The 13,248-nt window shown below is 41.2% G+C and overlaps 1 protein-coding gene across 4 annotated transcripts in view; it reads right to left on the minus strand.

Annotated features, from left to right (window-relative positions):
* ATP8A1 (ATPase phospholipid transporting 8A1) overlaps positions 1-13,248 on the minus strand; it is a 238,452-nt gene that overhangs the window by 109,059 nt on the left and 116,145 nt on the right. For 3 of the 4 annotated variants that reach the window (XM_079920695.1, XM_079920694.1, XM_079920697.1), the window contains 2 exons: positions 12,305-12,389; positions 7,450-7,589 (listed from right to left, as the gene is read on the minus strand). The exons of the other annotated variant lie outside the window; for it this stretch is intronic. In XM_079920695.1, the coding sequence (XP_079776821.1) occupies positions 7,450-7,589; positions 12,305-12,389 (225 nt within the window). The remainder of the gene's footprint in view (positions 1-7,449; positions 7,590-12,304; positions 12,390-13,248) is intronic. 4 annotated transcript variants of the gene reach the window in all.

A 13,248-nucleotide genomic window follows, 5' to 3' on the forward strand; every position in this document is an offset into this window, starting at 1 on the left:
TTCAAGTCACCAACATTTTACATACATTCTTGCTTTCTTTTAAACCGTCCTGGCAGAATAACATACGGATTAGGAACTTGAGATCTGGAATTAAGACAGAACTGGGATTTGAATCCCTGCTCTGCCAACTACTGGCTATGTGTCCTTCAGCAAATAACTTAAGAATTTCTACATCAGCAAGATAAGGCTAATAATATGGCTGTACTAGAGTTGTTTTGAGGATGAAAATAGATTGTTTACCTTAACCTTTTTTTTTTTTTGAGTACAGGTAGGAAAAGATGTTGAGTACTTACCTAAGATATATATATACCTAAGATATATATATACCTATATATATATATATATATACCTAAGATATATATATCTTATATATAAAGATATATATATATCTTTTGTATATCCGATTTGCTTTGTTAATGTTAATAAATTATATACATTGCAAAATGCAACAACAAATTGTAAAAAAAAAAGATGAGTAAAACATAAATAGAAGCAGAAGTTATAACATTTTCTTGCTTACCCCCGTGGTTCATTTTGTGTACCCCACGTTAGAGGCCCCTGGAACTAACTAATCAAGTTAAGGAGCAGAGGACTTGAAGCTTAGTAGAGGCTCAAAAACTGGCAGGTCTTCTTAGTAGATAAGCTGACAGACTGCAAATGTTCTTAAGCAAACAGTAAAACAGGAAACTACTGGAATTTGAAACCACAAAATCACCAGTACATCATGTAAATTTTCATCTAGTACGTTTCAGTTTTTAGTACAAATGAAAGTGATATTGGCAGCTACTAAGAATAGAAACGGGTGGTTTTATCTGAAAAAGTATTCAGTTCGAATACAGAAATGACTGTGAATTTGGCAGTCATAAATGTTCAGGAAAAGTTCTGTTTTTCATTAACTTTTCTATTTCTCTAGGAATCCTCTACACCACTCCCCACCATATGTTGGGAAGGGTGCTGGACTGCTGTTAGTTACCCCCGAGTGTAGTGGTCAGTCTGTATTATGCCACATCAAGGCAGTCTTCTCAAAAATCCCAGAAATGTCAACCATATTTTGGGGAGGAACCAAGGAGATAAAATAAAAAAAAAAGATCACTAACTACCTCACTGTCCTATCTCGGTGCCTATCGCGGAGCCCAGGGTGCTCAGCCCTGTCTGCAATGACATTTTCCAGTGTTTAAGTTTACTGCCTATCTCCCTGCACTGAAATGAAGACAGGGATTTTTCCATCCTTTCCCCCTCCTGTGCCCCCAGAGTCCACAACAGAGCCTGACAAGTGCTGAGGCATTTGTTGTTGAATCTTTGCGACCAAGTGTGTCCGACATTCATCTGTTAAATAAGTAGGAAGACAGGTTTTTAAAAAAATGACTGAGTCTAAATTTCTAACGAATGCATCCTTTAAAATCCTTAGCTACCTTTTCTAACACATCCCTAAAGTATCCTTAGTGACAACGCATTTGAAACCAACATCCTCAAATGTGCAGAAAGCATGAACTATGTGGGTAACAGAAGGCAGGCTTTCGTTAAGCAAGCACTTACTAAGTAAATTTAGCCTTTGAATTAGTTAATTGACTCATTCATTTATTCATAAAATACTTATTCAGTGATTAATACAGGCCAGACAGGCAGTTCTTGGAGACACAGAGATGAGTTCGATAAAAACGATCCCTGCTCTCATGAAGCTTCAGTCTAGTGGAAGATATATATTAACTATGAATTATAAAAATTTGTGCATATAAGACACAACACAGCTATCTGATTCAAAGGGGTGCTAAATGCTGCCAAAATTGTAGCTTTTTGATTACTCTTAAGCTCAAAAATGATCCTCTCTGACCCATAATTAATCTAAAAAACATTAACAGATAAAAGTATGGGGTAAGCTTTGATTTTTCAAAAAGCATATTTTGTAATTTATGCCTCATAATAAGAGAAGAAGACAAGAACAATTTTATCACCGGGGAACTACTAGACAAGTATTATATCTCACTGTTTTCTGTAATGCTCAAGATAAATAATTTGCTTTCTCAAACATCAGAAGTGATTAGAAGGTAATTTATGCAATTGCATTTCCCTATTGAAGCAAATAAATATAAAAATTTTTCAAAAACTCTATTTACCATGAAGGAATACCTTCATATTTCGACCAATGGTTTAATTATAAAATATTCCCCAATAAGTAAGATCAAAGCCCTCTGTACCACTAATTTTCAAAGGAATCCAGCAGCATACTATAAGTATGAGGCAAATAAATTTGTGTCTTAGAAATAAATATAAAGTAGCAGATCAAAGAGGAAGGTGAGAAATTACAGAGAAACCACTGCTAATGAAGTATAAGACTTGATAATTATTCTGTTATTTATTTGCAATTCTTTCCCGACCAAATAACAAATAAATTCTTAATTTAAAAAATAATCTAGGGCTTCCCTGGTGGCGCAGTGGTTGAGAGTCCGCCTGCCGATGCAGGGGACACGGGTTCGTGCCCCGGTCCGTGAAGATCCCACATGCCGTGGAGCGGCTGGGCCCGTGAGCCACGGCCGCTGAGCCTGCGCGTCCGGAGCCTGTGCTCCGCAGCGGGAGAGGCCACAACAGTGAGAGGCCCGCGTACTGCAAAAAAAAAAAAAATCTAATACTTAAAAACATAGACCAACACTATAAGTGGTTTCATAATCTAAATTACAAGTCCAAATACATTGTCTTTCAAAAGAAATAGGCTAAAGAAGGTAAAACAGGTCAAGTGTGCTGTCTGAAAGAATGAGACAATTGTAAATTCTTTCAGGTGGTGATGAACAGAGACGAAAAGCTGTTTTCTGTCCACAAAACCCAAGTGATACTACAATTCTCCTCAAACTGGGTAAAGACACCTCAATAACTGATGTGATTCTCATAATCCCTTTGGCATTTTAACTACGTGAGCCTTCTTGCTCCTGAATGTCTTGGGTTTCCTAGTAATAAATGTCACCTTCCTGACCTTTATTTAGTAAAAGAAAAAAGATATTTCAGGAACATCCTGAAACAACTCATAGCATCAGAGAAATGATTTCTTTTTAATCCTGAAAAGTCTACCATCTGAATGCAAGTGTTGGAGACCAAACTGTACAACTGTGTAGCAGAGATGTTGATGATATTTTATAGATGGATGTAAAAGTCCTAAATCCTCTAAAAATGACTGTTACTAGGGAAAACCCTATCCAGAGAACTTTTTCAAACCTTTCACATCCTCTCTCCCTTACTGTGCCCTGAAGGTGAAGGGGGGCATTCTAGTGCTCAGATGAGCTGGGTAGAAAAGTAACAAAGCATTGCACCAGGGGACACATGGCATTATCTTCTTGGATGTTCTTGGCTTATTTTGATACATGTTTTTGGAATTATGCTAGGAGTTATAGCCCCCAAGGGAATAAGGCTTTTAACTAAATTTTGAAAACTGAATTACTTGTTTGAACAAACACTGGAGGGATAAGACAGACAGCAGGGTTTAAAAGTACAACCTTAACCATATTATAACATTTCCACTTATTTTGTAACTTATTAAAAATACATTCTTGATTTCAGGAAAAGCTCTACAAATCTTCCACATTTTAAATGCCTTTAATGTAATGCTACCATTAATGTGTCAATGGCATTTTGCATCATTAATTCAAATATGGCCAGAAACGTCTTGTGTATGACCACAAGGATGTTCTGATCTTTTGTTGAAAAGCGAGGGAAAATATCTATAGAAATTTTGAGAAGCACATTTCCTAAAAATTTCACGCACATACGGAATATTATCTGGTTTCCAAACTGTGCTCCGTGGAGCCCCAGAGTCCTGAAAAGCCACTCGTGGACCATGATGAGGGCAAGGGTCTGAAGGGAGAGACAGTTAGGGGCTTCTCCCCACCTCTCCACTTGTTAACCAGAGAAGCTCTGCTTCTGTATATTACATATACACTGAAAATATATAAATATATTCAGGCAATATTTAGTTTGGAAAATGGGTCCTGCTCTTAGAAAAAAAGAGAGATTTGAAAACCACTCTCAGTTTAAAAGTCATTATCTTACAAGTCCAATATTATGGTCTATATAAAAAACAGATCCCAAGCATATGAAAAATAGATTACAATAAATGAGTCTCATTTAAAGTAGCCAAGGAAGAAGCCAAAACGGATGAGCCTAGGACTATGACAGCTAAATTTAAGTTAGAGTGACACACCAGCAGAACCTGCGCTGACACACTGAAACCTGCCTCACTACGATGTGTGGTAACAGTCCCCCACAACTCCTCCTGAATACCAATCCCAGCTGATTTTAACAAAGAATGGAAGCTCAGACCAAGAGAGACCCGCTCTCACCCTACAGTCCCCAAACGATCAGGGGGGAGAATCATTTTTCAGAAAAGCAGCTTTTAGTTGCAGGGACCCCTCTGTGTCATTGTGCCTATTCTTTTTCTTTTAAGAAGACCTCTGCTCTCCTTTAACTGGTAAAATAATCTTTTGAGGCTCATTTCAAAAGTTACCACCTCTCTGAAAGCTTGCTATGGCCCAAGTTTGTGGGTCACTCCTCTGGCTTTCCTGAAGGAACTGGTTCAGACCATGACACTCAGAGGGCCACACTGAGTGTTCCTTAATTGGTTGTGCATCCCTGATACGTAGCAACTATTAACCGCTTAATGAAAGTTACTTAAGTTAATTACTGAAAGAAACGATGGTTTCAGGGGATATAGAAAATCAGTCCTTATATGGAACAAGCTGGCTGACCATGGGAACCAATCTCTTCACCTTTCTGATTTTTCAATAAAAGAGAGCATGGCTTATCATGAAGTAAAGAGGAATTAGCTATAAATTCCCTTTTTCATTTATTTTAGGTAAGAGACAGTCATAAGGGAGGCTTCTGTATCTGTAAACTAAAAATATATAAATACATGTAATGGAGTTCCCCAGGCAACTGAAATTTCAATGTGACTCGCGATCGCCATCTGCTGGAAGAAAGGCTGAACATCTGTTTTAGTTAAAAGAGCGAAGTCAAAATTTAATGACATATTAAACACACACACACACACACACACACACACACACAACTGTTAAACCTATAAAATCGAATCTATAAACTCTAGGACAGTCACAGTAAAAATGTTAGGCACATTAAACATTGAACTCCAGAATCTGCTACAGTGCACTTCAAGTAGAAACAAAATTTAATGGTTAGAATCCACTTAAAATATTTTTATTCAGTTATTATATATTAATTCTACCATTGCCACAGGGGAAAAGGCTACATTATATGCAGGCTGTGTAGGAAAGGAGACAGGAGAAAAAGAATCATTTCCAAACAGTTTTTTTTTTTTTAACTTCTCAAAAGAGTACGAAAAGCCAAAGATTAAGAATCAATACCGTTAGTACTTTAAGACAATATGGGACTTTGGTTGGAGATATTGAAAGAGATTATAGTCATGGTCTCATAAATAAAAAATTACTTTATTTCACTAATATTCCAAACACATAACCATATATAAGGATATTAGAAAAAAAAGGGAGAAATTCAATAAATTAATAACAAGTCTCCTGCTGTGTGTGCACATCTAAAATTGGTGGCGGTGGTGGGATTTATCGAGTTGGAGGGTTCCATACATGCTATCACAAGTCTTCTGAGAAATAAGGAGGATACAAAATAGATCCAAATATAAGGGAGAGATGAGACACAAACTAGCTTCTAAAGTGATCTCAATCCACTGAGAAGACAGGGGAACAGTATCTAGAGTCACAAGTGGCAACTGCATACCGGAGAAAACCACCTCCAGCTGTACCATGCCACTGCCGGTATTACACAGAGTGGGCGGCATGCGGGGAGAGGAAGGAGGGAAGGGTCCAGGGAGACATGCATGGTGCTGGCTACCATCCAAGACAGGAAGTACATTGAGAGAGACGAAGAAAAAACATGTCAGTCGTCACTCATCTGAAGGCAAGATCAACTTGAAGCAAGCTTGAGTCTATGCCTTATAAACATGAGTATAGTTGAAGGAATTATGTCATTAGGAAGTCAGAATGAAGATACTCGAGTGGCTAAGAGTATGAACTCTGGAGCCAGAGTCAGAATTCTGGTTCACCCTCTATGAGCCGAGTAATCTGTAAAATTACTTAACCTCTCTGGTACCCTGATTTCTTCATCTGCACAGTTGGGATAATTAACACTACCTACCTCAAAGGGATGCTATGAAGATTAAATAATTTAATACAGGGGTCCCCAACCCTCGGGCCATGGACCCCTATAGGTCCGTGGCCTGTTAGGAACCTGGCCCACAGCAAGAGGTGAGCAGCGGGAGAGCGAGCGAAGCTTCATCTGTATTTACAGCCGCTCCCCATCAATCGCGTTACCGCCTGAGCTCCGCCTCCTGGCAGCATTATGGTGAGTCGTATAATTATTTCATTATATATCACAATGTAATAATAATAGAAATAAAGTGTACAATAAATGTAATGTGCTTGAATCATCCCGAAACCATCCTCCCTCCCTGGTCTGTGGAAAAATTGTCTTCTATGAAACTGGTCCCCGGTGCCAAAAAGGTTGGGGACCGCTGGGTTAATAGATTCAAGTGCTACAAACAGCACGTGGCACACGGTAAGTACAACATAAAAATGTCTGGGGCTTCCCTGGTGGCGCAGTGGTTGGGAGTCCGCCTGCCGATGCAGGGTACACGCGTTCGTGCCCCGGTCTGGGAGGATTCCACATGCCGCGGAGCGGCTGGGCCCGTGAGCCATGGCTGCTGAGCCTGCGCGTCCGGAGCCTGTGCTCCGCGGCGGGAGAGGTCACAACAGTGAGAGGCCCGCGTACAGCAAAAAAAAAAAAAAAAAAAAAAAAAAATGTCTGCTATTTTTAATTTAGGAAGCAAGATTTCTTGCTATTTATGCAGCATCAATCATAGCGTATCCATCACTTTTTTGGCTGAAGAGCCTTGGTTTCTTTGTCGGTAAAATGAGGATATTTATAGTTGTGGCAGAAATGATGGATGTATCTAAGTGAACAATGACAGGTCAGGTATAAGCACTGGGTTGTTCACTTATACATTCTATATGATTGGCTATGGAGTCACACAAGCTGTATATTTATTATATTACTTTGTATTACACATTATATGCCTTCATTAACTATATACACACATGCATGTGTGTGCATGTCTGTGTGTGAGCAGGAGGCATGCACACCTTCAGCAATGCTGACGCAATGGAAGATTTTGGCAAAGGTATTGCTAGATGAGGCTAAATTTGATCCAAAATTGTGAAAAGAGCCCAGATCTATATAAAGCAATTCCAGAGACTTTTCAGCAAAAACTTTAAGAGCTGTCAGTGCTTAGACCGGAGGAGATTCAACAGTTTAGTGGTATGTCAAGATATTTTGATTTTAATTTTATTGGCCCCTTGAATTAAGACAAGTTTTCTGGAAACCAAACTTGCCTTACGGGCAAAACAGTCTTCCACGTACCTTTTCAATTAACTCGTAGCTCTCTTCCAGTTTGAGCAGCCTGTTCTGCACGGACGTGGACGCCCGGTGATAGACCGTTCGCCACTCCTGAAAGTCGCTCTCTGAAATCTCAGCCACGGCAAAACACAAAGTTCTTAACCCTGAAAAAAGGGAGCATACACCCCCAACCACAACATCAAATAAGATTTTGTTCAGAAGTCTGACACTTCCTTATTTTTTTTTCCCCATAGCACAGTGATATTTATCTGGTGCTCAGGAAATTTATAGTTAGGTAGAATGATGCTGCAGCCACTCTGCAAAGCAGTTTGGTACTTTCTAGAAATGTTAAACATAAATATATGACCCAGCAATTTCACTCCCAGCTATCTACCTAAGAGAAATGAAATCATACATCCACACAAGCACTTGCAGGTAAATGTTCATTAGCAGCACCATTCATACCAGCCCCCAAAAGGAAACAGTCCAAATGTCCATCAACTGGTGAACAGATAAACAAAAACTGGTGTATCCATACAACAGAATACTCTTGAACAATGAAAAGGAATGGAGTAGTGATGCACACTGCAGCATAGACGACCTCCAAAACCATATGTTAAGTGGAAGAAGCCAGACACAGAAGATCACATGTTGTAGAATTTCATTAAAAGAAAAGTCCAGAAAAGGTAAATTTATAGTGACAAATAGTAGGTTAATTTTCCTGGGGGGTTGGAGTGTGGGTAAGGGTTGTCTGCAAACAGCATGAAGTTTCATTTTGGGGTGAAAGAAGTGGTTTAAATTTGGATTGACACTTCCATTTTTATTTAACGAAGTCTCATTTCGAAAACACTGATTCAGTTCAAACAATATGTTGAAATCTGATTCAAGTTCAATGGAACCTTAGTGTCCAATTCCCCAGCTCTTTCAATCCACCCTCCATGCCTCGAGTAACTTTTCTAAAATCTGAATGAATCTCATCAGGTTATTCCTTTGCTTGAAGTCTTTTAATCGTTCCCCAGGATGAAGTCCAAACCTCAGAGTCTGGCTCAGTCACCACATATCAATTGCCTTCCACCTCATTCTCTGCTATTCACTTCCCATGGTAGGGTCTTTGCACAAACTGGTCATTTTTTTCTCCATTCCACCCTCTCTCAATCCCCCTCTGCTGCCTGCCTTGCATCTACTTTAAGACTCAGTTCTTAAAACCATCTCTTTGAAGCATCCTCCTCTCACCCAGACCCCAAAGGCAGAAATCCCCAGTACTCCTGTGGTATGAATGACAATGTTTCATATTATTTTCCTTGTGATCTCCTACATTAGCTTGAAGCTCCTGAAGGGCAGGGTCCCGGAGTTCTTCATACCTGTAACTCCAGTGCTGAACACAGTGGCTTCACAGACGCTTATGAAGTAAGGAAGAGAGGGACCCCAATGGGGTCTACTGGGAGAGCCACCTTCCTCTAACTGGGATATATGGTTGTATTTACTACTGCTCTTTTACCACTGTGAATCTGTAGTATAAAGAGTCTAAAAAACTGAGGGACAGTGACTCTCTCCCATTGCGGAGCACAGGCTCCGGACGCGCAGGCTCAGCGGCCATGGCTCATGGGCCCAGCCACTCCGCGGCATGTGGGATCTTCCCGGACCGGGGCACGAACCTGTGTCGCCTGCATCGGCAGGCGGACTCTCAACCACTGCGCCACCAGGGAAGCCCCCCAGCTGATGTTTGAAGTGACCTACTTCTAGTGCTCAATGCCTGTCAATTTTATAATTCACTTGGAGGCTACCCTCAGCCAGAAAAAAGTTGATGAGCTGGAACAAGGAAGAGGGAGAAGCATTTGCCAGCCAAGATAAATGCAGTTAACTAGGTTCCCAAGAAGACAATGTCCTCGCTCAAGGTCATTTAGCTCTCAGACAATTAGGTGCTAGTGATCTCAAGTCAACTAAAATATGCCTGGGACCATGTCAGAAAAAGAAGCAAAGAAGAGGGGCTTCCCCGGTGGTGCAGTGGTTAAGAATCTGCCTGCCATCAAAAAGAGTCATGTACCACAATGTTCACTGCAGCTCTATTTACAATAGCCGGGACATGGAAGCAACCTAAGTGTCCATCGACAGATGAATGGATAAAGAAGATGTGGCACGTATATACAATGGAATATTACTCAGCCATAAAAAGAAACGAAATTGAGTTATTTGTAGTGAGGTGGATGGACCTAGACTCTGTCATACAGAGTGAAGTAAGTCAGAAAGAGAAAAACAAATATTGTATGCTAACACATATATATGGAATCTAAAAAAAAAAAACTGTTCTGAAGAACCTAGGGGCAGGACAGGAATAAAGACGCAGACAAAGAAAATGGACTTGAGGACATGGGGAGGGGGAAGGGTAAGCTTGGACGAAGTGAGAGAGTGGCATGGACATATATACACTACCAAATGTAAAATAGATAGCTAGTGGGAAGCAGCTGCATAGCACAGGAAGATCAGCTCAGTGCTTTGTGACCACCTAGAGGGGTGGGATAGGGAGGGTGGGAGGGAGATGCAAGAGGGAGGAGATATGGGGATATATGTATATGTATAGCTGATTCACTTTGTTATAAAACAGAAACTAACACACCATTGTAAAGCAGTTATACTCCAATAAAAGATGTTTAAAAAAAAAATCCACCTGCCAATGCAGGGGACACGGGTTCGAGCCCTGGTCTGGGAGGATCCCACATGCCGTGGAGCAGCTGGGCCCATGTGCCACAACTACTGAGCTTGTGCTCTAGAGCCCGTGTGCCACAACTACTGAAGCCCGCGTGCCTAGAGCCCGTGCTCGGCAACAAGAGAACCCACCGCAATGAGAAGCCTGCTCACCGCAGTGAAGGGTGGCCCCTGCTCACCAGAACTAGAGAGGGCCGCGCATAGCAGTGAAGACCCAACACAGCCAAAAAAAAAAAAAAGAAGCAAAGAAGATAGGACATAAAGTGGCCAGAGGACACCATCTTCCAAGAAAGGAGTAGGCTTGTCCACTGCCAGATCATTTCGAGTAGAACTTAAATCTTTGGGCCATATTAGGACATGTTTTTCTCTTCTGGAAACCTGGCTGGAAACTTACTCTGGGGTAGCCATGGTGCACAAGTGCTGCTCACCTAGGGCCAGAGACAAAGGGGTGGAGGTGGAGGCCAAGCCAATTGGAATGTGTCTAGGAGCTGGAATATCTTTAACATCACAACCAGAGAGGAGAAAGATGCTCCCCTAACCCTCCTCAAAAAAGGAACCTGTGCTGTGTGCTGGGTAGGTTGTACCTGCCAAGCCCCTCTGAAGCTGCGCCTCATGGAATCTGAACTCTACAGACGTGTGGGTCTTCATGCTCTTCCATCTTTGGAGGAGAAATAGGAGAAGGTTCTTCATGTTCCTGCTTTTCAAAGCCTAGTGCTTTTAAAAACATTCCTATCTTTCTGTAGCTTGGATTAAGAGGAAAAGGATTGGATCAGAGGTCAGGCTCAGTGCCACTGGCAACAGTTCCAGCAGACGCAGACAAGAGTGAAAACTTGGATGGGAGATTCAGATACGGCGCTGGCCACTTTTGTTAAGTTTAGAGATAAGACTCTATAAATTCCTGTAGGAACTGACCCTAATGTGTACCAACTCTCACTTCCTTTCATCTCATCTAGATCATCTCCCTAGACTACATTTCAGTAGAACAGAGACAGAACTAAGCATGTCTGCCATGGATTCTCAGGTCTCACACAGAGCCTGGCAGGTGGTAGGGGCTTAATAAAAAGTTCTGAGTTGACACTAAGTTGAATAACTATTTTAAGAGTTACAGAGATTTATTTATTTCTTCTCCTCTTTCTTAGATTAGAATACCCAGTTCTTCGACTCTTGTTTCTTTCCTTCTGCATTGCTTGAGCTATAAAGCATTTAAACTGTAAACAGAGAGAGGTCTGGTCATTGGCTTTGGGGTATCACATGACCAGTGACCCACACTCTCCAGCTGCCCAGGGCTGCCATGTTGGGAGTGTCTCCTTGCTTCCTTCTCTGCCCAGGTCCAAGGCTGTGGGTGACACAGGCCAGACCAGGGAGCAGCCTGGCATCTCCTGAGTGGTGACCCAGTAGCCCGCTTCCATCTTTTCCTCAGAACCTGCTCCTCTTTCTTGCCAGCGAGGCAGGGCCCAACTTCCTCTACAGTAACTTAGTTTCTGTGCACTTTTTTTTTTTGCAGTACGCGGGCCTCTCACTGTTGTGGCCTCTCTCGTTGCGGAGCACAGGCTCCGGACGCGCAGGCTCAGCGGCCATGGCTCACGGGCCCAGCCGCTCCGCAGCATGTGGGATCTTCCCAGACCGGGGCACGAACCCGTGTCCCCGCATCGGCAGGCGGACTCTCAACCACTGTGCCACCAGGGAAGCCCTCTGTGCACTTTCAACTGATCTCAGAGGTGCCTGTGAGGTGTAGAGTAGGAAGGGACAGAGCTGCTGAGGGAGTAGGGCTGAGAAGTCCCTCACACCCTCCAGCATGGCCTTTGAGCCAGGCCTTAGGGACCATGTCTGTCACTTGTGGGTGCCCTTTGTTACCATTTGTGTGTTTGAAGAAAGTCTGAAATGCTGGAAAAAAAAAAAACCTGTAAACAGTATTTATTCTAAAAAGCAAACAGATTTATAGGCCCTACATCCCCTAAAACGTGGGGGCAAAGTCTCTCAAAATTTTAATAAATACAGGAGAGCAAAATAAAAATAATGGGTGGGAACAGCATAGAGTATAATCTAAATTATCAACATTTATTTTCATCTTACTTTAGGAATCTCTAAGTAAAATAATAAGAATGATACTGTAATATATTGGTAGTATATGATTTCACTTTATTTTAATCATGCTTTATTGCCATATTACACTCACCTTCTGTAGCAAACTGCTCTAAATGTTTTAGGGTAATTTCTTTGTATTTTGAAGTCTCTGCTAGTCGGTCATAAATTACAGTGTCCTGGAAAACGAACAGAAGGTATACACACTTAAACTAAGAATTCTGAGTTTAATAAAGTTGATGTTGGCAACATTATTAGCAGCAAATGAGTATTAAAAAAATCACTTTTAGCATTAGTGTTGAAGTACAAAATATTTTTCCCTAATAACACTGTTTCCCTTATGACACTAAGAAATAAGGTTCTGGTCCTGTATTTTCATCTTTCTCCTTTCTGAATAAATCCATAATTACTGCAATGTTCAAAACCTCATATTCTATCAATACTTCGCCTACCTGTGATGTGCTGCAATATCTCCCCCAACTCCTGAAGATTTTGCAGAACAATGCAGTGTTCACAGGTGCTATAAGGAAGAATGGTCCAGGACTCAAAGAGTTTGGGAAATGCTGGACTAAACAAAGCGAAAGAGCTTGCCCTGCGGCAATACTTCTTAGAGCCTTTAAAACGCTAATGCGCATGGTGGTTCCAAGGGGGCGGTATGGTATATGCCCCAAACTTACTACTGAACCTCTTAGAGGTTAGGGCATCTTCATGGGATTGGTGCTCACAAAAGAACAAACTCTGAGAAACACAGGTCTAAATTCATGGAGTGGGCTGGTGGGTAGAGCAGGGAGGATCTTGGACAAGCCTAGCATTACCTTACAGATGAATATTTCTCATTGTGTTACTTTAGCTTTAAGGCTCAATTTATTTAGTCTGTAAAATTAAATTACCGGATTATCTTTAAAGTCCCTTTCAGCTTTAACTTTAAGCATCAGTACGCTTCTCTAATTCTTGTCCCTTTATAAATTGCCTATTGTTCCTTTAGTTGTTCTTCAGCTTGGGTTTAATGTTTTAGGAATTTTAGTATTTGGCCTTCAT

Source organism: Stenella coeruleoalba (genome assembly GCF_951394435.1).
Source record: "Stenella coeruleoalba genome assembly, chromosome: 4".
Lineage (NCBI taxonomy): Eukaryota > Metazoa > Chordata > Mammalia > Artiodactyla > Delphinidae > Stenella > Stenella coeruleoalba.